This window comes from Meleagris gallopavo, chromosome 2, assembly GCF_000146605.3.
Source record: "Meleagris gallopavo isolate NT-WF06-2002-E0010 breed Aviagen turkey brand Nicholas breeding stock chromosome 2, Turkey_5.1, whole genome shotgun sequence".
NCBI classification, from domain to species: Eukaryota; Metazoa; Chordata; class Aves; order Galliformes; family Phasianidae; genus Meleagris; species Meleagris gallopavo.
In genome coordinates, this window is record NC_015012.2 from 39,550,039 (window position 1) to 39,572,733 (window position 22,695).

The 22,695-nt window shown below is 39.0% G+C and overlaps 2 protein-coding genes and 1 long non-coding RNA gene across 5 annotated transcripts in view; 2 read left to right on the forward strand and 1 right to left on the reverse strand.

Annotated features, from left to right (window-relative positions):
- TTC13 (tetratricopeptide repeat domain 13) overlaps nt 1–261 on the reverse strand; it is a 37,493-nt gene extending 37,232 nt beyond the window's left edge. For both annotated transcript variants that reach the window (XM_010707029.3, XM_010707028.2), the window contains exon 1: nt 21–261. In XM_010707029.3, coding sequence (XP_010705331.1) covers nt 21–240 — 220 coding nt within the window. In that variant the 5' untranslated portion in view covers nt 241–261. The remainder of the gene's footprint in view (nt 1–20) is intronic.
- Nucleotides 262–436: 175 nt separating this feature from the next.
- ARV1 (ARV1 homolog, fatty acid homeostasis modulator) lies at nt 437–11,735 on the forward strand. Of its 2 annotated transcripts, none has more exons than XM_010707030.3 (5): nt 437–589; nt 4,759–4,878; nt 5,300–5,453; nt 6,917–7,141; nt 7,580–11,735. In XM_010707030.3, the coding sequence occupies exons 1-5, from the start codon at nt 491–493 to the stop codon at nt 7,684–7,686; spliced, it is 705 nt and encodes a 234-aa protein (XP_010705332.3). In that variant the 5' UTR covers nt 437–490; the 3' UTR covers nt 7,687–11,735. The 2 variants fall into 2 exon arrangements, with proteins under 2 accessions (XP_010705332.3, XP_031408287.1); XM_031552427.1 differs by having other exon boundaries at nt 439–681.
- Nucleotides 11,736–12,825: 1,090 nt separating this feature from the next.
- Nucleotides 12,826–22,057, forward strand: LOC104909693. Its single transcript, XR_002112005.2, has 3 exons — nt 12,826–14,533; nt 17,262–17,362; nt 18,903–22,057. It is a non-coding gene; the product is annotated as an uncharacterized LOC104909693 (long non-coding RNA).
- Nucleotides 22,058–22,695: the final 638 nt, after the last annotated feature.

The following is a 22,695-nucleotide window of genomic DNA, read 5'->3' on the forward strand; positions in this document are numbered from 1 at the left end:
CGGCCGCTTAGCCGACTCACCGCACTCCGCCGAGTACTGCTCTGCCCACTCGCCCGCCGAGGCGCAGCCCCCCGCCAGGCCCTGGCGCTGTTGGTGCAGCTCCTGCTTGAGCAGGGACAGGGGCGGGTACTGCTCGGTCAGAGCCACCACGACCCGGGCCAGGGCCAATACCAACAGCGGCACCCACAGCCCCCTCGCGGACCCAAGTCCGCCGGCAGCTGCCATCTTCGCGCGGCGCATGCGCACCGCTCCCACACCGCGCCCGGGGAGAAGAGCGCCTCCCGCGGGAGGAGATGGGGGGAGAGCAGAGCGCCGCCGCGCTGCCCCATGGGGTATGGAGTCCTGCCGCGGGGCTGCCTCACTGCCGGGGGGCGGGAGAAAACCTCTACTCCCGGCATGCGCCGCGCTGAGGGACCGTCCTTCTTTCGCCTTTGAAGGCGGAAACGAGGCGGTTGGAAGTCCTAGTGGGCGGGCTGTGCTTTGGCGTGCGATGGCGGAGCGAGTGGCCTACCGCTGCGTGGAGTGTAGTAGGGAAGCGGCGGAGCTCTACCGCGATTACCGGCACGGCGTGCTCCGCATCGCTGTCTGCGTGAGTCGGGCGGGAGCGGGCCTGGGGAGCGCGACTATAGCGTTTGCGGCGGTGCTTTCAGCTATTGCCTTATGGCCTTAAGGTGCACCAGGGTAAGTTTAGGTTGGATGTCAGGAAAAACTTCTTTACAGAAAGCGTTGTTAAGCACTGGAATAGGCTCCTCAGGGAGGCGGTTGAGTCACCATCCCTGGATGCGTTTAAAATCCATTTGGATGTGGTGCTCAGGGGCATGAATTAGTGCAGGGTTGTTAGTTAGGGCAGTATGGTTAGGTTGTGGTTGGACTCGATGATCTTTAAGGCCTTTTCCAACCTGAGTGATTCTATGATCCGCACAATATCCAGCTGTCCGGCTTGGATAGCGTTTAGGATAGAATTGTGGCCTGGGGTGAGTTCTGGTGCGTTTTTCTGAAGTGTGTGGAGAAAATGGATCATTTAGCATGCTGTATTATTTATTTATTTACTTACTTGGGGAGGGGAAGAGGGTGTCGTCTTGATTCCCTCCCTGAAATCAGAAATAGACGCTATTTGAAAACTGGAGCCATCAACAGGTATTCTCAGGTAGAAGGCAGTCAAGGTGATAGAGATGCATTTCTGCTATCTTCAAACTTGTATGCTACAGGGGGGGAAAAAAAAAGATTTTTGGTTGCTTTTTCTTAATATCATGCTATATACTGTGTCTCCATCGTTCCTGTAGCTTCCCTTTAGATACTAAAAGGCCAGTATCAGGTCCGCTCAGAGCCTTCTCTTCTCAAGGCTGAACAGCCCCGGCTCTCTCAGCCTGGCCTTGTAGGAGAGGTGTTCCATCCTTTGGATCATTTTTTGTGGCCCTCCTCTGGCCACACCTCAACATGTCTATGTCTCTCCTGTACTGAGGACTCCACATCTGAATATAGCACTCCGGGTGAGGTCTCACCAGTGCAGAGCAGAGGAGCAGGATCACCTCCCTCTCCCTGCTGGCCACACTTCTTTTTTTGCAGCCCAGGATACAGTTGGCTTTCTGGGCTATGAGGGCACATTGCTGGCTCATGTCCAGCTTCCCATCCACCAGTACTCCCAGGTCTTCTTCTGCAGAGCTGCATTCAATCTTTCATCCCCCAGCTTGTTTTGGTAGTGAGAGTTGCCCTGACCCAGGTGCAGGACCTTGCAGTCATGAGGTTCACCTGGGCCCACTGTTCAGGGTTCCTGGCTAGGTCCCTCTGGATGGCATCCTATCTCTCTCGTGTGTCAACTGCATTCCACAGTTTGGATGTCATCAGCAAATTTGTTGAGGGTGCACTCAATCTCAGTGCCATTGGTGAAGACATTAAAGAGTATCAGTCCCAGCACTGACCCCTGGGGAACACCACTTGCCACTGATTTCCATCCAGACATTGAGCCATTGATCACCATTCTTTGCACTCAATCCTGCAGCCAGTTGAACAGTCCATTGAACAGTCCACCCTTCAAATCCATCTCTTTCCAATTTGGAGATAAGGGTGTTGTGGGGTACCATGTCAAAGGCCTTAATGAAGTCCAGATAGATGATATCAGTGGCCCTTCCCTTATTCATTGAGGCAGTGACTCGGTCATAGAAGCCCAGCACCATCATGGGCCTGGGCTGGGCCATGCTCTTTTTAATGCACCCCAACCTTGAAAGTGAGGTTGCAAGCAGTTCTGCATTGCTGAGCTGCTCATACTGATCTTCTCTGAAAGTTCTATGGATTATCAATGTTCATAAAGTTACATCATTTTAACTAGTTTAAACTGTCAAGATAAACATACATGTACTCAAACTGCGTTAACCTTTGCTTATGTTGGTTTGGCTGAAGTCAGGCTTTCATCACATTTGCTTCCTGGGTGCTTAAGGTAAGTAGCAGATGTTTTAGTGTTACAGCTGGAAAAAAATAACTGAAATCCAGGCATGGAGAAAACTTCATCCTGGAAGTTTTAATAATGCTGTGTTGTCCTCATGTTTTCAGTATTATTGTCTTCGTTTTGTCCAGTAAGTTTGTCAGTACACATGCAAGTCTTCTGCAGTGAAATGTGTTGTAGGTCTCACAATTCCCTGAGTGACCTCACGCTGACCAGGTCACTGGCTGGGTCAGCAAAAAGGACTCTTCCTTTGTATAGTTAAGGCTCAAATAGAAATAAAATATATTATGAACGGAATTCTCATCTAACTTAAGAAGATAAGCAGGCATGAATGTATTGGCCTGTCTTTGTGTGAGAAGTCCTTGCAGATGGCTGCTTTTTGTGATATCGATTTTTCTCTTCCCATTAAATCAACACAAGTAAAATAGGATTCTTAAATGTTTGGTAGTATGCTGAATTAAACATCAGCCTTACAGCTGTCAATTTATTTGGCTGTAGCTGGCTGTAGCTGTGCAGCACTAGACCTACATTACAGGTAATACTGCTGCTTGTGTATTCATTTGGAGCAGTCTCCTTGCTACGTACTATCAGACAGCATCCAAAGGAGGGCTAGAAGATGGGGCAGAGTCTGGAGGGTGACGTGTGTGAGGGGTGGCTGAGCGCCCTGGGTCTGTACAGCCCAGAGGAGAGGAGCTGAGGAGAGGCCTCATGGTGGCTGCAGCTCTTCACAGGGAGCGGAGGAGCAATGCTGAGCTCTGCTCTCTGTGCCTTCAATTATAGTTACAGTTTCTTCTGTGGTAGATTTTTCACTTATTATTCACTGTAGCTGTTGTCTTCTATTAATTACGTCCTTTCTTCCATCCCTCTGGCTTCAATTTTAGATCCATCAAACTGTTGGTTAATGAATCTATTTTTAAATTAATTCCTTCTAACTTTGTCACTGTACATAGCATTTTCTCATCCAAATGAGTGCTTTTTTTCTTTATTGGGACCAAGAAACACTAATGGTAGCAGCATTCCTCAGGTGCTTTATTCAATTTATTCATTTGTTCAAATGTTTTTCTTGATATAGATTGGCTTTTAAGTCAGTCTGTTGGTGAATTTTTGCATGCTTAACTTCTCGGATAGTAATTCTGATAAATATCAAGGCAAAGTTAACTTCGGACACAAGGAATCACTGTCAAGTTGATGTGGAGCTTGCCTGTAGTTTCATGTTGTCTCATGCTGCGTTTTTGACTGGCAGTGCTTCAGAAAGCTGCTGTGCATGGATTTCTGTTCTGGCAGTGTAGAGCTGTGAGCTCATTAAAATGGAAATAGAGATCATTCTATGATTTCTGCACTCTGAGCATGGCATCTGATGTGGAGGCCTGGGGGAGTGGAATTAGCTCAGGACAAGCTAGAGAAAGCAAGTAGCCGAGCTGGAGGATTGGTAGTAGAAGAAAGCAGCCCTGCAGACATGTAGCTTCCTTCAAGCGCCCTTTTCTGAGCTGAAGTGGCTGCTGTGACCAATTGCTGCTGCTCCTCTGCCCTTCCCTAGAAGCTATTTTTCTCTTGGGTCTGCTGGTTGAGCCTTTTCTAAGACTGTTCTGATCACAAGTACAACAAGGCAATTTTGTTACCCCCTCTCATTAGCTTAAGTCAAGGAGAAGGGCACCCATCCAAGCTAGTCCATAAGTTTGAAGTGGCTGATGACAACCTATTCCCAGTGGGCTGAGTGAAATAACCTCTAGTAGGCACAGCAGGAACCAACAGATGCATTTGAGAAGTATTTTTTTTTTTGTCATGTCTTATCACCTGTCAGTGGCAATTTCTTTTCAGCTATATCTGTGTGTGAAAACTACATTTCAAGCTTTCTAAATGCATTAATATTTGTTAAATAACAAAAAATGAATTGAAACACCGGACTGTTTATCAGCTTGGAGGAACAATGCAACAGGAAAGAAATATTTTTATTTCTTGAAAGGAAGAAAAAGGTAGGATAGGAAGATAAAGCATATCTTTTGAAAGAAGGAAATGACAACTGAAATAAGCACATCCTTCATAGTTTGTTGATCTGTTTAATCTGAAGCCTATAAACATAAGTGGTGTATCTTTCTGGTTTATGATGGAAATGCTTGTATTGATTGTAATGTCAAAAGGCAAAAAAGCAATTCTTCTGGATGAATTAAAAACGAGTTGAAAATAAAGATTACATTAAGGAAAAAATGAATGAGAATTGAATAGCTACTTTGTATTTATGCATTTGTGCCTAGCTCAGGAACATTTCATGAACTCTTGCTTTCTTTTCTTTCTAATTGTTGTTATTTTGTGACTTTCAGAAATCGTGCCAGAAACCTGTGGATAAATACATTGAGTATGATCCTGTTATCATCTTGATTAATGCAATTTTATGTAAAGCACAAGCATACAGACACATTCTTTTCAATACAAAGATTAATGTAAGTTGCTATGCACCTACTTTGTGAATTTTTAGGTTAAAGGTAATACTTGGGCTTAATACATTGTTTGGAATAGGTGTAAACTTCAGGGTCTGTTCCCTTCCACTGATAGCAACAAGGTGAACCAGTCTTGTTGTCAGCTTTCTCAGTTAAAAAAAAAAAAAAAAAACAGGCCTTGCAAACTACAGTTACATACTTTCTTCCATGCAATTTTCTACATTCTATAATTTTCCTATCTTGTGAATTGATGTTAAAAAGAGTATTTTCTAAACGAGGGACACAGCAGAATAATTTGTTTGTAATCCTAAACTGATATTAAAATCCTCACAAGTTGTTTGTTTAGAGATATAGGGATGTATTTTAAATACTTATTTAATATTGGTGCTTTAACTTATCTTTTTATTATTCTTTCATTTTGCAGTTTCATGGAAAGCTCTACATATTTTGTTTACTCTGTGAAGCTTATCTCAGGTGGCTGCAACTCCAGGATTCTAGCCAAAGTACAGATCCTGATGACTTAATCAGATATGCCAAGGAATGGGATTTTTATAGAATGTTTGGTATAGCTTCTTTAGGTAAGAAAAATAATTGTTTCATGTAACTATCAAGTGTACTTCTTAAGCATTCAATAATTTCATGAGTCTTTCAGCAAATCTGCATTGCAAAAATTAGTAATACAGAGTAGAAGTCATGTCCAACTTAGCATGGTTAAATGATTATGCACGCATTCTCTAATTTGCCTTCATTCATTACAAATTCATTTTTCAAACTTGATTACAGTTCAGACAGATATGATATTCAGACTGGCATGATCAGCATTTGACATCAAATCACTGAAAAGTGGCAATATTCAGAAAACAGTCTTAATTCGTTTAAATAGCTTGAAGACTAGCTTAGAGCTCAGCCTTATTCCAAGGTGCAAAGCTCCAGATACTGTTTTTATATATGATCGTTGTTTCAAGCACGTTAGCATTCTCAGCAGTTTACATTGTGCCTCATTCTCTTGCATGATATATTGCCAGTTGTGTTCCATGTAATAGAGTGAGCTCCTCTTTCTACATTAATCTATTTAAAATGACCCTGTTGGTTTTACTCATTTTAAAGTCAATATGTAACATGGGGAGATGCTTCGTTATTGTAGAATTTTGCTTACAATTTATTGAAGAAGGAAAGACAATTTATTGAAAAAGGAAAGACAACTCTTTCAGAGTGACTAAATGCTCTTTAAAAACAAAACCAACCAAACAAAGGAAAGTACTCTAAGACTACAGTTGGAGGCAGAGAGAGTTTTTGTTTTATTTTCATTAAGGCTTTTATTCTCTCATTTTTTTTCCAGGTGATATTCTTTAAATCAAACATGCAGACAAAAATTAATGTTTCCCTTAGACATTGAAAATCTAACTTCAATTGTTTATTTTCTAATGTTGCTCTAGTAGGTTTTCATTACGTGTCAGCAAAAATGTTGGAACTTGTATTTCATTAGTAATTCAGCTATTACAGCTGTCACGAGAGTTGCTCTGATGTCTGTAAAGTTCCAGTGTTATACAGGGAGAAGGTATCAAGAATAGCTCAATGATTTTTTTCATCTTAGTATTCCTCCTTATGCTGCATGAAAGTTCATTGCTGGTGACCTTTTCAGAAAGGAAATGTACTGATGACTCTGTTTTACTGGCTAACAGGCAATTAGAATTTAAAAGAAATACCCAACACAAAATAACAAAAACCTCACCTTCTGTGAAAAAGAGTTTCATGTACCTGTGCTGTGTGATGTTAGAAATTACAAGTATGACAGTCTTGCAGGCAGAATTTTGCGATGGGATTATCTTGAATGTAATGATGCTAAATTGGTTTAAGTAGTAATAATGTATAACTATTAAAATGAACACAGGAGATGCAAATAATGTTCGTGTTTGCATGTGTCTTTTAAATAGCAGTGGCCCGGGCGCAGTAGAGATGTATCACTTCACTGTAAGGTATCAAAAATGACTTGATTTTGGTGCTTCATTTTCTCTTTTCAACTTCTCTTATTGTCTCTTAGAACAAACTTCGTTTTTGGTTGGCATCTTTATTGCCTTGTGGTGGAGGAGACCCAAGATGCTAAAAATGAAGTCTGACTTCATTTTACTTCTCAAGGCACTACTGTTGTCCAGCTATGGAAAGCTTTTGTTAATTCCAGCTGTTATTTGGGAACATGACTACACGCCTTTGTGCCTTGTGTTCATAAAAGTATTTGTCTTGATATCAAACTCTCAGGCAATTAGAGGTACATTCTTGCTTTGTTACTGTATTATTTGTATAGAATGTGTGAGAAAATGCAGTTGCTAGATAAGTCATTTCTATTGTTATATTTTTTAATCAATATGAGATGTGTGATTGAGAAAGCTCTAGCCTAAAGTGATTATATTTAGATTTCATATAAAGTGAGCTAAAAAAACAACTTATCATCTCTTTCTATATACTGCATTAAAGCCATCAGATCCATCAGTTATAGTTTGAGATGTTTCAGTGTGGATCATCAAAGCACAGAGTAGAATTATTTGTGTGTCTGGAAGATGTTTTGTATTAATTTTATGCATGGCTTTGGAAAGCAAGCGTTAACAGATTTGTGTGATTTCTTAGGCATACAAATTAGTATGAATTTTCATGTTGTTTCTATGGTCTTAGGTGGAAATCCTTAAACTTGTTTTGTTTTCTTTTGCAGTTACGTTGAACTTGAACCGAGTGTTCCCTTGGTTGGCTATTTTCTTTGGATTAATTTTGGAAAATGGTGTGGTTTGTTTGGTCCAGAAAATTGGATGGGATGTTTGAAATGTCAGCTCAGACCTAAAGAAATATGGATAGGGTGATGATCGTTTTCAAATGAAGAGGGTCATACAATATCCTGAGTTGGAAGGGGCCCACAGTCCAATTCCTGGCTCCGCACAGCACTACCCAAAATTCAAACCTTGTGTCTGAAAGTGTTGTCCAAATGCTCCTTGAATTCTGGCAGTCTGGGGCCGTTACCACTGCCCTGGGGAGCCTGTTCCAGTGCTCAACTTACTCTCTGTTGAAGAACCATTTCTTAACACCCAACCTGACCTCGTGCTGATGCAGTTCCATGCTGCTCCCTTAGGTCCTGTTGCTGTCCCCAGAGAGAAAAAATCAGCGCCTGCACCTCTGCTCCCCTTGTCTAAGCAAGATCTCTGCCAACAGGTTCTGAAGACACTGTTTTTATAGTGATAATGAAGATGATCAGTAATAAAAATTTTAGTAGGCAGTTTGAGGATGAGCTAAAAGGAGAAGCATTTGGAAGTTTGGCTGTTTAATGTGATAAGCAATGAAACTTCAGCCTTAGCTTATTTTTCTATTAAAAATGTGAACATTTCACTATCCTAGGATCTTTATAAATCTGGCTATATAACTGACTGAAATAAAAAAGGTATGCTAAAAAAAATTCAGCTCTGTTAGCAATCATTGCATTTTGGCAGAAAGAGAGGGATGAATTGTTCCCTTAGGAGGAAGGAAAAGAATCAGTGGAAAAATGTAAAAGCCAAAATTGATATTTCTGCAAAAACAGATTTCAGGGAGAAATGAACATGTGCAAACAGATTTTTTTTTAATAGAAAAGGCAGCTTGAAACTGCAGATTGAAACTAGAGTGGAAAAACTAAGTTCTGTTCTTTGGATTGTTTATATAAACATTCCAGAATAATAAAATACCTAGTTCTAGAGTAATCTCTAGGAAGTACAGTTTTAACTGGCTTTGAATTGTATATTATTTCATAAAAAGTGAAATGTAAGACTACTCAGCAATGTTCTTTTATGTAGTAGTATTTCTTGAAAAAAGAGGCAAGATTTGGAAAGTACTAAGAAGGCGACGCTTATGAAAGTTCTGCACCATTTTCCTTCATGGGCAAGGAGAGTGATAGATGGCCCACAAAGGAACAGGCAGAATTGATTTTGTCAGGGCAGTAGTTAGGACACTGACCTACTCTTCTGGAGACCAGTTTCCATTGTGTTTCATCCAATGTTTAATTTTCCTTCAGTTCTGGAAGGCTGTACTGTCTACAGGTACCATTTAGCTTGTTTATTTTTCTCAGGTGCAGTCTCCTATCTATGTTTTGCAAAATGCATTAATTAAAATTTTGCAACATCTTCCAAGTTAACTGTGAACAGGTTTAGAGTAGGTCTAGATTATGATCACAAAAGACATCACAGATTAAAACCCTTGCAACTATGCAGGCCATGTTAAGTTACTGTGTTAGAAAAGCAAAGGATTGCTAACTGTTTTTCAATAGATCAGAAGCCAACGCCATATATGTACCACTTGTTAAAATTGGCATCTTTCTGAGCATGTGATGTGGCCAGAGAAAGCAAAAAAATAAAATAAAACCATAAAAAATAAAGTGCAACTCCATTTAAGTACACAGGACAAGTCAACACCAAAACTGTTCCAGTAAGCACATAGTTGTGAAGGTGTATGAGGGATCCACCTTGCTTTAGCAGCTTTGGCAATCTGGTATCTAGAACATGCGTTGTTTTGCATAATTAGATTTGGAGAGGTACTCCTCCCCCATGATCTTTTTAGAAGTACATTGCTGATGGTGCTTTGAAGAGCTTGTCTTCCTACACTGCCAGACACATCATTACAACATATGCTGCAGTTTGAGAAGGTGTGATGGGAAAGTGCAGTAAATATTTTATAAAAGCTTCAGGGAAACAAGTTTGGCCTGCTTTCATTTTCTTCCTTCACCTTCTGCCCATAGTGAAAGAGGGGATGTTGTTCTGCTGCAGCAGAGAGGGTGACAAGAATATGCACTAGGAAAATGCTGGTATCTGCTGAGTTAAACCCCATTTGTTATTGTAACTCTCATATGGTATTTTCCAGCTTCTTGTACATACAAGGAAAAGATTTTATATTACGTGTAATGTAAATCTCACCAATTCAGAAGCAAAATATGTAAATAAAATGTATATAAATTTGAAGGGAGCCATTTTCTTAAAGTTTATTTAGAATTAAAAATATTTTGGGACACTTTCTGAGTTTTATTTGGTAGACCTAAAATGGAAACGAACACTTCCGAAGAAGTGCTTATATCTTCTGTCACGCAGGCTGATAATATCTCAGCTATGCACTCTGCAGTGCTATCAGGAGCCACCATTATTCTTATGCAACTTTGAGGAAGGAGAAAAAATTAATAGCTACACAGCCGTGGGCAAAAGTAGGTGTTGTACAAGCTTTCAGAGGCATCATTATTATCAAGTCATGCAGGGCACTCTGCCTTGTGTGATTTTATGGTTACTAATGTACCAGAGTTAATGTGACAAGTGCACTAGTACTCCATGAATCTAGTATGAACTTGAGGGCTTTCTCTGTGTCGGTCATGTCTCTCTCACATTTATTCTTTTTTGTCTTTTGATCTCATCTTTCTTAAATTTGTTCTTGTAATGAAATAGTCATCTGTGCTAGAAAATGTATTAAAAATAGGCTGCCCTTCCTACATATCTTAATATCATTTCATTAACTTGTATGAAAAGATTTACTTAGTTTAAAAAAAAAGAAAAAAAAGTAAAGGTCAGAGAAATGAAATGTTTTGCTCAGAGCCCAGTAGGATATCGTGTCTTGTAGGATAAGGAAACAAGTCCAGAATTCTGTCAGATGAACTGTACAAAACAAACAGTGATGTTATTTAGATTTGGGTTGTGCCAAGGCTTAGTGATTATCCAGTGAGAGCTGTGAACTTTAACTGGGTCCATAGGTCAAGTATTTAGAAATTACTCTATACAACAGTGGAGAACTGGAGTAAAAGTTATGTAGTTAAAAGGATGTAGATGACAGGCAGATTTGAGAAGATCATTAGAAAAAAAAGGGGGGGAGGAGGGGTTAGTCTTAAGAAATATTTATGCAAGAAAAGAGTGAGCTATTATGGATGTAGTATAAAACAGTATGAGTATGTGATTAAACAAACAAACAAACATCATACTCCTAAATATTTCTAAGAACGAACATGAAGGAAGAATATTATTTCTTGTAAATATTCTTGCCATATTCTAAGTGACAACACTGACAAATGACAAAGGGTATCTTCCAAACAGTAAAGCCAATGACTTTCCCTAAAGAAGTTACTGATAGCCTCATTATTTCAGATTGCACTCCATCCTTGTAAATACACTTTTTCAAACTAATTATACAGAAATTGATAGAATCGACTGTGGAATGAATGGAGAATCTCTGCTGTTGCATAGCCCTTCCTGTTCACAGCAATAGTATGTGTTGCCTTAGGTCTCTCTGGTGAGGAAAAGGCTACTACCCTTGTGACCTCATTCAAACATGAACAAGTGAGTCCTTTCTTACACAACCAGTCCTATCTCCAGCACACAAGCTGCCGTTTGTTATCCTAGTATTCATAAAACTGAAAGTAAAATATCCATCTGCACTGGAAAACTATTAGCAGCTGATTTCTCTTAAAACAAGGAAGCTATTGTTTTTCAGGAATTTGCATTTTTCCAATCCAGTTCTCACCCAAGTAAGTAATCATAAGCACTGCAGTGCCATCTGGAGTTTAAGAGTAAAGCGCTGTTGTTTCCAAAACTGGAAGGAACATAAAAGCACTGTTAGTACATAATCTTTTATTATTTTTCATTCTGTAATATCTCCAACCTTCTAAATAAAAGTGTTACTCGTTTTCACTTTGGAGAAATGCTTAAATGAACTTAGTGATCAAAATCAGCCCACAAAATAATTGCTTCCTGACTTTGTAACAGAGTTAATTCACAATTTCACCAGGAAAGCTAGGAAATGCAAATTACTTTAGTATGACACCTTATTTAAGACATAAATGGTCGTGCAAACTGATTTTTCAGAGTTAAAAAAAAAAACCATGGTAAAAGGCGTACTGAACATATGACTTCACTGCTAAAAGACAATAGGAATTTTGTCACTGAACTAATTGGAAATTCAGGTTGCCACACTTAGAATTTGCAGGAAGGAGTATATGACAAGATTTCATATTCTCTCCTCATTTATAATGCTGTTCTGACCTGAGACTTTCCAATAATGCTTGTATATTATGGAGGTGGCTGGAAAGAAGACCTGAAGTTCTATAAAATCTTTTCTATAAACGTGGTCTCCTGTATATGTAAAGCTCTTTTGAGCACTGCATAAATAAACAGGAACACAAAGCAAATACTACCTAGCAAATACTGCCAATTATGTTTTAATTGTTTTAATTGCTATTCATAGGATTATGGACTTTTTTTTTTTTCCTCTCCTTTCTGTATAAAACTGTGGTTTAAATTCCTTTACATAATATAAGAGTGTGAACTCATATAGTTTGTATATGTGCTCGTTGCTGGAGAAGTCCATATGACCCCCAAATTTTCTTATCGTCTCTAACAGTAATTTTTAATACATTTTTAGGCAAAAGAATTGTCCACAAGATGCACAGTAATGCGTGCCACAGCTATGTATGTGAGCAGAGGAATAGGGGTATGAATTAAGATCTGAATACTTATCATGAATATGAGACTGATTACAGCTGTGACTTTGACCTTGTGTTCGTTTACGTATGTTTGTATCTGCATAAAACGATTTCAACTCCATCATCACAGGATTTGGGGGAGGATTAATTTGTTGTTGTCTGCTTAAAAAGATGAAAAGCATTATGTCCTCTCAGCTGCAGGTTTCTGGGAATCAGTCACCACCATGAATGTCAGATACTGAAACGGATGTGCCAGGAGCCATAGAATGTGAATATCGAAGTTGACATGTTCAAAGAATTCTTTGTTATGTTAAAGGGGGCCTTAATTCTGAGCCTGGATGACAAACAGTTGAATAGCATAGATAAATGCAGATCTTTAGGGGTATATACTGCAAATCATTAATCCTTTATAAGAAATTTTAAGTTATTGCAGCTACATGTGCCAAAATAAATCTGAAATTGGTTCAGTAAAATCAAGGGGTGGAGCTAACACATTAACTGACCTTACTTTCAGCTATCTGAAAGGAAAATTTATTTGGCAGTTTGAGGCTTTGAGGTGGAAAGGACAAGTATGTCTTGCATAAGAATTATTTTTTGAAGAAGTATTACTATTAGTTTTTGTTGTTTGTTTGTTTGTTTGTTTTTTTGTGAATTAATCCAGTAGCATTGCATAAATTTAAACAAGAAAGCAAAATGTTGATACAGGAACACTTCTACTCAGCTTACATTCTCTTCTTATAACCATTAATTCACTCTGCTTGTAAGCATCCATAAAGGTTTTTACCTTTGTAGCCATTTCCTGCTATGGATGCCTGTAGCCCATCTGATGCTGTCAGACACGCATCACTCCTGAACTCTGATCCCTTCTTTGGTCTCTCACTTTGCTTCTAGTATAAGGTTTGGTTCTAACTTTCAAAGCCATTGATGCATCCTCTCTTGGCTACAGCAGAGATAGCATCTTTTTCTCTCAATAGGACTGCAGCATTCTTTTCATCAACAAAAATCAAAAGCCAACGATAATGTTATAATAACTAACAAGGAAGAAGAGGAAGTTGACTGCATAATAAAGTGGCATGTACCAGAATCAGGAAAAATGGATTGGACTTTGAAGGATAGAGAGCATAATTATATATGTCATTTTGACCATACTGCTGATCAGCTTTTTCAATACCAAGGGCCTCTGTTTCCATCTGAGGACATTTCTCCTACTTTGTAGTGTGGAAATGGCAGATGAGTTGAACAGCTAGGAAACCATAACCCATCTTGAATTCATTCCATCCTGGGAGAGAGCAATATGAAAAGAAGACAGTGTTGATAAATGAAGTATTTGTTCAGCAAGTATAGACAGATTAAAAACAACTTCTTGATAAAACAGCATCAAAAAACATATACAGATCGTTTCTGCCTTCCCTCATTGTTACCTATCTGCTTTCATTAAATAAAAATGCCAACGTGATGATGCTAATCTAGTTCAGCTGCAGGAGCTCTTTGATAGTAAGTTCAGAGAGGCTTTTCATCCTTTATGTTCTGTCCTGATGGAGGACAGCAAAACAGGAAGTTCTCATGCATAGCTCCTTCCTCTTTATAATGGCAGAGTGGAAGATAGCCATCTGCAATCTCATGCCATTATACTGAAAAGTGCTGGCTCCTCTCAACTCCTCGCAACAGCTGTTCCTGAGTGCACAGCTTTGTCCTCAGCAGACAGCTGGCTCTGCTGCTATTGGTGGGAAGTGATCTGTTTGCACAGAGTCAGGGCTAAAAGGGAACCCAGATATGATCTGGTCCCTCCTCTGGCCGTGAGGCCGGACTGGCACTTTGGACGGCTGTTAGGGCTGGCAGCCAGAGATCTTGTTTGTGAGAGCCAAGTTAAGCTGTCTGTCCTAAATTAGGAGACCTGTTAGATTTCACTGTGTGCAGTGGCAGTTTAATGACCAGTTGTTTTTCAGCCTTTAAACTACGTCAATTTATTTAAACAATGTGATTTTGTGAAAATGTAAACTTTACATGAGAAATTCATCATGAATATGGTGGCTTGATTTTTACTAACGCAATTTTCTCTTTTTATTTTCCAGTTGCATTTTTCGAAGTCTCTGCTACCTCCTGCAACAGCTTTGTTAGGACAGAAACATTAAAATCTATCACTTGGATTCCTTAGCTGTACAACTGCAATGTATATGGGACTTCAAAATAAATAAGGTAGTCTGTACGTTTTTAATCTACTATGGAATTCTTGTCCAGACTTTTACACTGGGTTACACACAGTTAAGTTGAAACAAAAATATGATCACAGTCTGAAAATTAGAGCATCTATTTTAGAATGGAACACAAGGATTGGACATGGTGAATTGAGATCTCTGTTTCAGGATAATAAATGCATCTGTACAAACTCCCTTCTGATTTGTAAGAGAATTGTAGTCTAAGTCTCTATAGCCAGCACATTTTTAAACGGATTCTCTTACAAAGTAACATCTACAGTGTGATATGCTTGACTCCTCTAATACTGATTGACGTATTTGTCTCTACACACCTGCATTTAATGACAGAAAAGATTTTTATTCTCTATGAGAAGTTATATTCAAACAGTAGAACAATTCGCCATTTGCAACATAAATAGAAAGGACTTTGTGAATGACTGGCTAGCGGTAAGTGGCACGGGGACAAGAAGTCCCATTGTGCGATCACAGAAGGCACTGAAGACAAGACAAACCTATTTACATATGAAAACTCAGACCTTAAGCAAATCCTACAGAAGAGGACATGAGGCAAGATAAACGAAATACATAAAACAGATGGGAGAATTCCTTCCCCCACCACCCCAGAGATTACCACAAGTTTCCACCACGCTCATTTATCGTGAAAGAATCATCAAAAAGAGCAAGAGTAATCCAAAGATACTAGCAAAGATACTCTTTGATTTGTACGATATTAAACAGTAGAAAGAAAGAATATCAGGACTCAGAATGTAGGTGTCCTGTATTCAGAAGACAAAAAGGTAACAAATACTAACAGGGTTTTGATATTCTTGTACTATGAGAAGTGAAATGTCCTTCCTAACAGTCTGTTATTTTTTTTCTGCTAATTTTGATAAAAAGGCCTTTGCCAGTACCAAACAAGTGTTTAAATCTTTAGGAAATTTACTCTTTGTGGAATGTAAAAGACAGAAATAGTTTTATTCCAGGACATGAATAGCCCATGGTACTTTGTTAGTAACACGGGTTATACACGTGGTCCTGTCAAAATTTTGCTTTTATTATTCAAAACTTTACCTCAATTCTTATAAATTCACCTCTGTATGCAGTGCTTGAACTTTCCAGTATCTTATACAGGAAGAACAACCTTGTAAGCAGTGGAGCTTTCAGTACAAATAGTGCATCAGATTGTTGCTAAATCTTGATTCAGTTGAACTGAAGACATGACAAAGGGTTGAGTTCAGAGAAAAAAAAAATAACAAAACTTACTGCCTGTATCCTACAGGTGCTTTTGCAAGTGAAGTGATGACCTTACTATGTTGCCCTTTTGCAAATGATTTAAAAGGTTCTGCTGGTTGACGAGTCAGAACAGTTTAAGCTATAGCTGGTAGGATGCAGGCAGGCAACTTTATTGTTTGTGACAGTGGTTGGTATCCTGAGCCAAAAAGAACTCTAAAACTATTACTCATGTGTCTAACCAGATAATCACAGGGAAGTTTCTGACCCATGGAAGAAATGCTTGAGATTTCTAAAAGAGAATATTTAGCACTGTGAGAAGGATTGAACTACTTCTGTTACCACAAATTTAAGGCAGCAGTTTGACAAACATCTGAACTCTACGCACTGACAATTCCCAACAGCAACCAATGTAGTCTGCTCTGGTCACATGTTTTAACTTCTAATAATCCACAGTCTGTAAGAGATTTCTCCTCTGATTTACATTGAGGAATTCTTAAAAATTGCATCATCTTAAAGACATTATTTTAATAACGTTGCAGCACTAGTGCATTTAAAACCCTGGCAAAAATTCACTAGAAGTAATCACAAGCCTGTGTATTTCAAAAGAAAATAGTTCTGTCTCTTTAAATTACATACCAACCTTATCTGAAAAATGTAAATTCTATTGCTAAAAGCACATTCCTCTGAAATCAGATGTGAGCTTGATTACCCAATGCTGTTTGTTTCCACATCCATCTAATGAATTTTCCTGAATAGAAAGGATGAAAGGAAGAAATAAATAATAAATAAAAGCAACAGATTTGTGCAGTAGATTTTCATCCTCTTCCAAAATTACCTTTTCATTTAAAAACAAATGGCCAAATTCACTGCTGGTCCTCTGAAGTGAGAACTTTCAACAGTAATATTGCTGCTTTCTTATGAAGTTTAATTGCCCTGCAAGCAGCAGGCGCCAGTCCAGCACAAATCAAGACTCACCTACAGTTTAATCAATTACATCTGCCCTTGAGCAAATCTACATTGTGAGTTACGTCTGCTCTTCCAGACAATCTGATCTTGGGATAGCTTGTCACTGTGTATACAACCATGTATACAGATTTCACAGGTTATTTTATCCTCAGAATACCAAAGAAGCCAGCCGTTTGCAATAGACCCTGCGTGCTTGCAGAGCTGATTATGGAGTTAGAATAGCCAGAAAGCCAGTCAGAACAGCTTGGTAGGGAGCCTCACCACTTAGTGTATGGAGCCTTGAAACTTCAGAAATGTTAAAATCAATATAAGAATACTTTTGAAATAAGACAGAGCTCTCGTTTATATTAATATTAATTATTATTTTTTTAAGAACAAGTTATTTCCTTACGTCATGCAGTGTTGTTAAATTTAATAGATTCAGATAAACCAGCAAATATACATCTGAGGAGTTGTTTTCTTAGAAAGTCCGTTTAGTAAATGGAAAGGAATATGAACCTGAAACTACTGTGGTGTTGTATTCTTTACAGGCAGACCTCAAACAGGAGTAAATTCTTTCCAAATGGCTCAAAGGCACAAAGCTGCACGCTGGGGAAGAAAACAGCTCTGATGATAGGACTCCTTCTGGCAGGTACACCTGTTAATCCACCCATTTCACATTTCTGACTAGCAGTCAGCTGAATGACAGTGAGGAAATTTATTCCCCTTGCTGACAGAACAATCAGAACAATCTAAATAAAACTAATGGTTTTAACTAGACAGCAATGTAAATAAAATGCTTTATTTTCAGGTAAGCAAAACTATGCATCTGCAATAAATAACTTCAACATTAGAAATCCATGACAAGTAGTGTACACCCAGATTTTAAAACCTGTTGGAAAATGACAAGAAAAATCCCCCAAGCTGTGAGCAGCAAAGCTGGTGAAACCAACTTGTGTCTGAGCATCTCCTTCCAGACCTCACTTACCTCCTCTGTCCACCAGAAGCTCTGATGTTCCTCACCACAACACTCACACCTTCCAACATCCCATTTAGTCCAAAAAGTAATATCCAAAGTCTCCCCTAAGCCTCTTCTCCCATGCAACATACCAGTTCCCATGCTCACCAACAGACACGCTGTAGTCTCCCACCTTCCCACACCACCCACATCTATTTAGTCTTGGCAGGCAGAACTAGGAAAGATGCAGCGGGCACCCAGGCTGCTGTAGAGCTCCAGGCAACGGCCCAGTTTTTGCTTTCTGGCTGCTGATGACCATACAGAAAGGAAAACATGAATTTCACCTTTGATCCTGGCAGCCAAAGCAGCACTAAGTCTTTCTTCTACTAGTGGCTATTTTTTACAAGGTTTGCAAAAACAGACAAACTTTGTGACTTCTATCGCATCAAATTTAGTTAATAACAAAAAGACTTACAGGAGGTGCTTGGACAGTCATCATGTTAGCTGTTTCTTGAGGAACTAGATTAAATGCAAGGCAAAGCCTCAGCTTAGTAAATAGACACTACTTGATTAACTTATTTACACAGATTCTGGGATTTTTGCTACTCTGTTGCATTTAAAACTTTGCAAACAATCATTTATGAGGAAATAGAAACTTTTTTTTTTTTTAATCAACTTATTTTAAAAAGCTGTGGAAAATAATCTGGTTACCTATATTAGGAACTAAATTATTATTTGCAAATTTTGAGCATTATCATTCCCCCCGTCTTTCAATTTCACGTGACCAAATCTTACATTAAAACCTTATCTTTTGAAAGCAAACTGAAAGATGACTCCAAGCCATCTGTAAACAGAGAGTACAACTCGGTTTCACCTTTATTTGAAAACTTTCTGTGAAGCAACACTAATCATTTTTATAGGCTAATCAAATGATGATCTATCATTTCATCACTTCACCTTTGAAAATACTTGCACTGCCTGTTTGAATACTTCTCCTATGTCAGCATAGGTTGCTGGAGATGCCATGCAACAGCACTTCTGATTTCACGAAAAGGCCCCTGATTCCAGCTCCATCCCACTAAAATCTATAGAACTGGCAGAGAATTCCCCAGGAACTGAAGTTGGACCTAAATGCCATCTCTTATAGCTGTCAAGCACATCAGCCATCCTTTTTATTTTATGACACTTAAGTTCTTGAGTAGAGCACTATCTCATGATTCTTCTCTGTTTGCAGACTCTGAACATTTCAAAACTAGACTGTGATTTAATTCTGACCATACGACTGCAGTTGTCATAGCAATAAAATGAAGGTACATTGTCAAATAGCCTTCAAACAGCCGACACAGACCTGGTAATTCCATTTCTAATCCTTTTACCCTACATGTAGACACCGTAGAGGAAGACTAGTGAAGAGCTCACAACAGTTAATCATCTTCTCAACCACTTTACTAAGTTTTCTATCGCTGAGCTGCAGGATGTTTTTCCTGTTTTCTTGCCAGCCTTCTCCAAAGTAGCATCAGCTAAGCTGACCATGTGGCCTAGGAGTTGCATGATATCACTTGGTAATATACACTGTATCTGAATACGATGAAAAAGTCTTTTCTCACATTTTCAGAAGTATCTATGAGGCTTTCCTTTGGCTGAGGGCTCCCATCTGCCACACGGCTCCTATCTGCTTTCCGTTGGTAATGAGGGACATGGTTTAGTGGGGAAATACTGGCAATAGATGGACTAGATGATCCTGGAGGTCTTTTCCAACCTTGGTGATTCTGTGGTTCTCACCAGGTATGCCTGCATCCAGCACAGCTAGGTCTGGTGGGAGAGCATGCATTTCCCATGTCATGGTGAGATACACAGCTATGACAAAGGAGGGAGACTGAAGATGCAAGAGGTATGTTTTTAGTCATCTTTAGAGTTCACTGTACATTGCAGCTTCAGTGACTGTGTAGCTGACTAAACATTAACGCTCACTCACTTTACTTTAAGGGAGATGCTGCGAAAGTGAGGCAGTCGAGGATCCTTTAATATGTACTTACTGACACGTAATTCATTTTCATTGTTTTAACTAGCTGCTGTCCCCATTTTATGACTGCAGTAGTATGCTGACCTTGGACTCTTTTTTAGAGAAAACTGCTGAAAACCTGAGCCAGGTAATAGACAACGCCTCCAGGGGGGACAGATGCAATGCTGGATCTGTTGCTCACCAGCATGAGTGAACCAATTGGTGACATCATGATTGGAAGCTGCCTGCACTGTAGTGACCACGCAGTGGTGGAGTTCATGCTCTTGAGGGATACTGGATAGGCAAAGAGTAAAATCAGAAAGCTTATTTTTAGGAAAGCCAACTCCCAGTTCTTCAGGGAGTCAGTCAACAAAACCCCCTGGGAATCTGTCTTCAAGGACAAGGGAGCAGAGCAGAGCTGGCAGATCTTTAAGGAAGCCATCCTCATGGCATAAGAACTCTCTTTCCCTAGATGAAAAAATCAAGAAAAAAGGCAAGAGACCAGCATGGCTGAACCAGGACCTGCTGGTCAAACTGGAGAGCAAGAAGAAAATGCACATGTGTAAACTGAGGCTATGGAGGAAAAATGGGAAAAAGCATTGTTGTTGCGTGGTTTGGACTGAAAGCAGCAGGCTTGCGTAGTAACACAGCTTGTTTGATCATGTGTATAACCAAACTCTGACTTGAAGCTGCATGTAACGATTACTCAGTATTTAAGCTATACTTTCCCACCAAGTAACTCTTTCAAAAGAATCTCCCTACCTCATGTTGTTATAAAGTGGTGAAGAGAAAGCTCAGTAACCAAAACAACAAGCATGGAACAATGCTTCTGGAACAATTGTTTATTGACTTAAATTTATTATTTTTTAAAAAACTTCTCACTAGCCAGCCCGCCATCACTGTGTTTAAATCTAGCTTAGGAAAAGGTGGTCTTGAAAGTTCTAAAAACCTTAGCAAGTCCTAATAGTCCATCCTTCTTCCAGTACAAATAGCATTGTGGAGTAATTCCTTGAGACATTTATGTTTCTCTTGGTACATGCCACATTTCCTAGCTCACAAGCATGCTGCATTAAAAAGCACAAATGATTTCCACTGCTAACTTTAAGCTTCATTTAGGAGAAAACTTTAGGAATTTTGCTTAAGTCCACTCTCACCACTGGGACTGCGTAAGCATCTGTAAAACAACCTTTGATTCTTGCAGAGACAGGATTTTCTATGCTTAATTCAAAGAAATCTTTGAGGGTGCCGGATGTCTTGAAATGACAAATTAACACACACAAACATGAAGAAGCTCTGCTAAACACCGTGCTTTTTATTTTTCAGGAAAAAGCAAGAAAATAGCAGTATTTCAACAGACTAGAAAAAGCCTCATATAAATACCAAAAGCACAGCAAATCATATTCGCAGCTGATACATTCCTAGGTCAAAGCATCAAGTTGCATGCACATGTATGTGTGTACACATACACAACACATACATGCACACAGCAGTTTAAATATAGATGTAGCCATTTGGATTATTTGCATCTGACTTATTTATTTTAGTTTTGTGTGAGAGAAGTAATTAGACCAGAATTAACAAAAAGAAATCCAGCAATTTTCACAGACTAGTTTAAAAGCTTAAACACATACACAATTACAGCACAGTCTTTACTCTTGTGGCCATTAAATTCCACCTAAAATAAACCAGTTTTAGAGAGAATGCACAAAACTCCACCCTGAAGGTCTCCTTGCTTTTATCACTGCAACATCCTAGCATTTGCTAAAAAACTAAGAGAATAGCTACCCCAGAAATTGATTTCGAATTCATTCTGTAAACTGTATGCATGCCAGACGTAAACCATGCAAAAACCCCTTGAGCTTTAAGCCCTTATTATTAGCTTGTGTCATGAGTCAGGCACTGTGATTTACAGCATTTTTAAAATGAAAGCTAAATGAAAATCACATTGGGAGCTGGTTTTTACTTAAAACAGAAATGAGGGAAGAGTAAGATAGTTGGCAACTCACGTATTCCACACTAATTAAGTGTTACAGGTACATGCTATGAAATTTTAAAAAGAAAATTGAGTGCTTTAAGTTCTGAAAACAAAAATAAGTTATACTTCAAAGAACAAGTCAGTATAAAAAGTTTTAACGTATGCAAAGTATGTGCTCAAAATATTTATTTTGCGTTTTTAAAAAGAGCTGTAATCTACCTTACAGAAACAAAGTTCACCCAATACAAAATATTGCAATTTGTCCCATTTTGTCATATGAGAGCTCTCCCTCATATGATCCAGAACACTTGCACAAGAGTTCACGTTATTCCAAGCCACACAGTGGCAGACAGACTATGTTTGATTCTGTGCTTTTACTCCGCAGTACAGTAAAAGCTAAGCAAACCATTTCAGAACAGAGTTTAGCAGGTCAAAGAGCTGTTTTTTGCAAGAAATCCAGACAACTGTATAAAAGTTAACGCCAAATGGCAGTACCAAGAAAGTGAATTAGATCAACAGAAAAAAACTGCTGACAGCATTCAGTATCACATGTACAGCTTGTAAGCTGGGTGTAAGGAAGTCAAAATTAGCTTAAGAAAAAAAAATTAAACTGTGTAAACAATCCACCCAGTACAAAACTGGATGCAGCTAAGAGCAGAACTAGCTTAGTAGAGCTGAGGATGTGCGTGCATCCAGATGCCTGTTCAAACTGCATTTATCAATACTGTTTCAGAACAAAATCACCTATAGCTATTTACACCACAGCGGAGGCTTCCTCCACCCCAAGGAGTTACTACAGATCAGGAAGTCATTACTGTCTTCTATGATTAAAATTCCAGTTATAAGCTATCAGTGTTTGTAAGCTGAAAACATCCACCTTGCAAATTACATTGAAAACCCTTGTCAAACATGTTTGAGGACTCTTCAGAAGTTACAGTACAGCACTTTCGTCAAGTGGTATTTGCATGAGTAACTTGTGCTGACAGCATGTTAGAATAAGTGAATTGAATGCAAGTTAGGATAGCTGGGTGCTCCTCCTCAAGAAGAGAT

Coding starts and splice junctions, on each gene's coding strand:
- ARV1 (XM_010707030.3), top strand. CDS start 491: ATGGCGGAGCGAGTGGCCTACCGCTGCGTGGAGTGTAGTAGGGAAGCG. Junction 4,879..5,299: donor TTTTCAATACAAAGATTAAT/GTAAGTTGCTAT, acceptor TTCATTTTGCAG/TTTCATGGAAAGCTCTACAT. Junction 7,142..7,579: donor AAACTCTCAGGCAATTAGAG/GTACATTCTTGC, acceptor TTTCTTTTGCAG/TTACGTTGAACTTGAACCGA.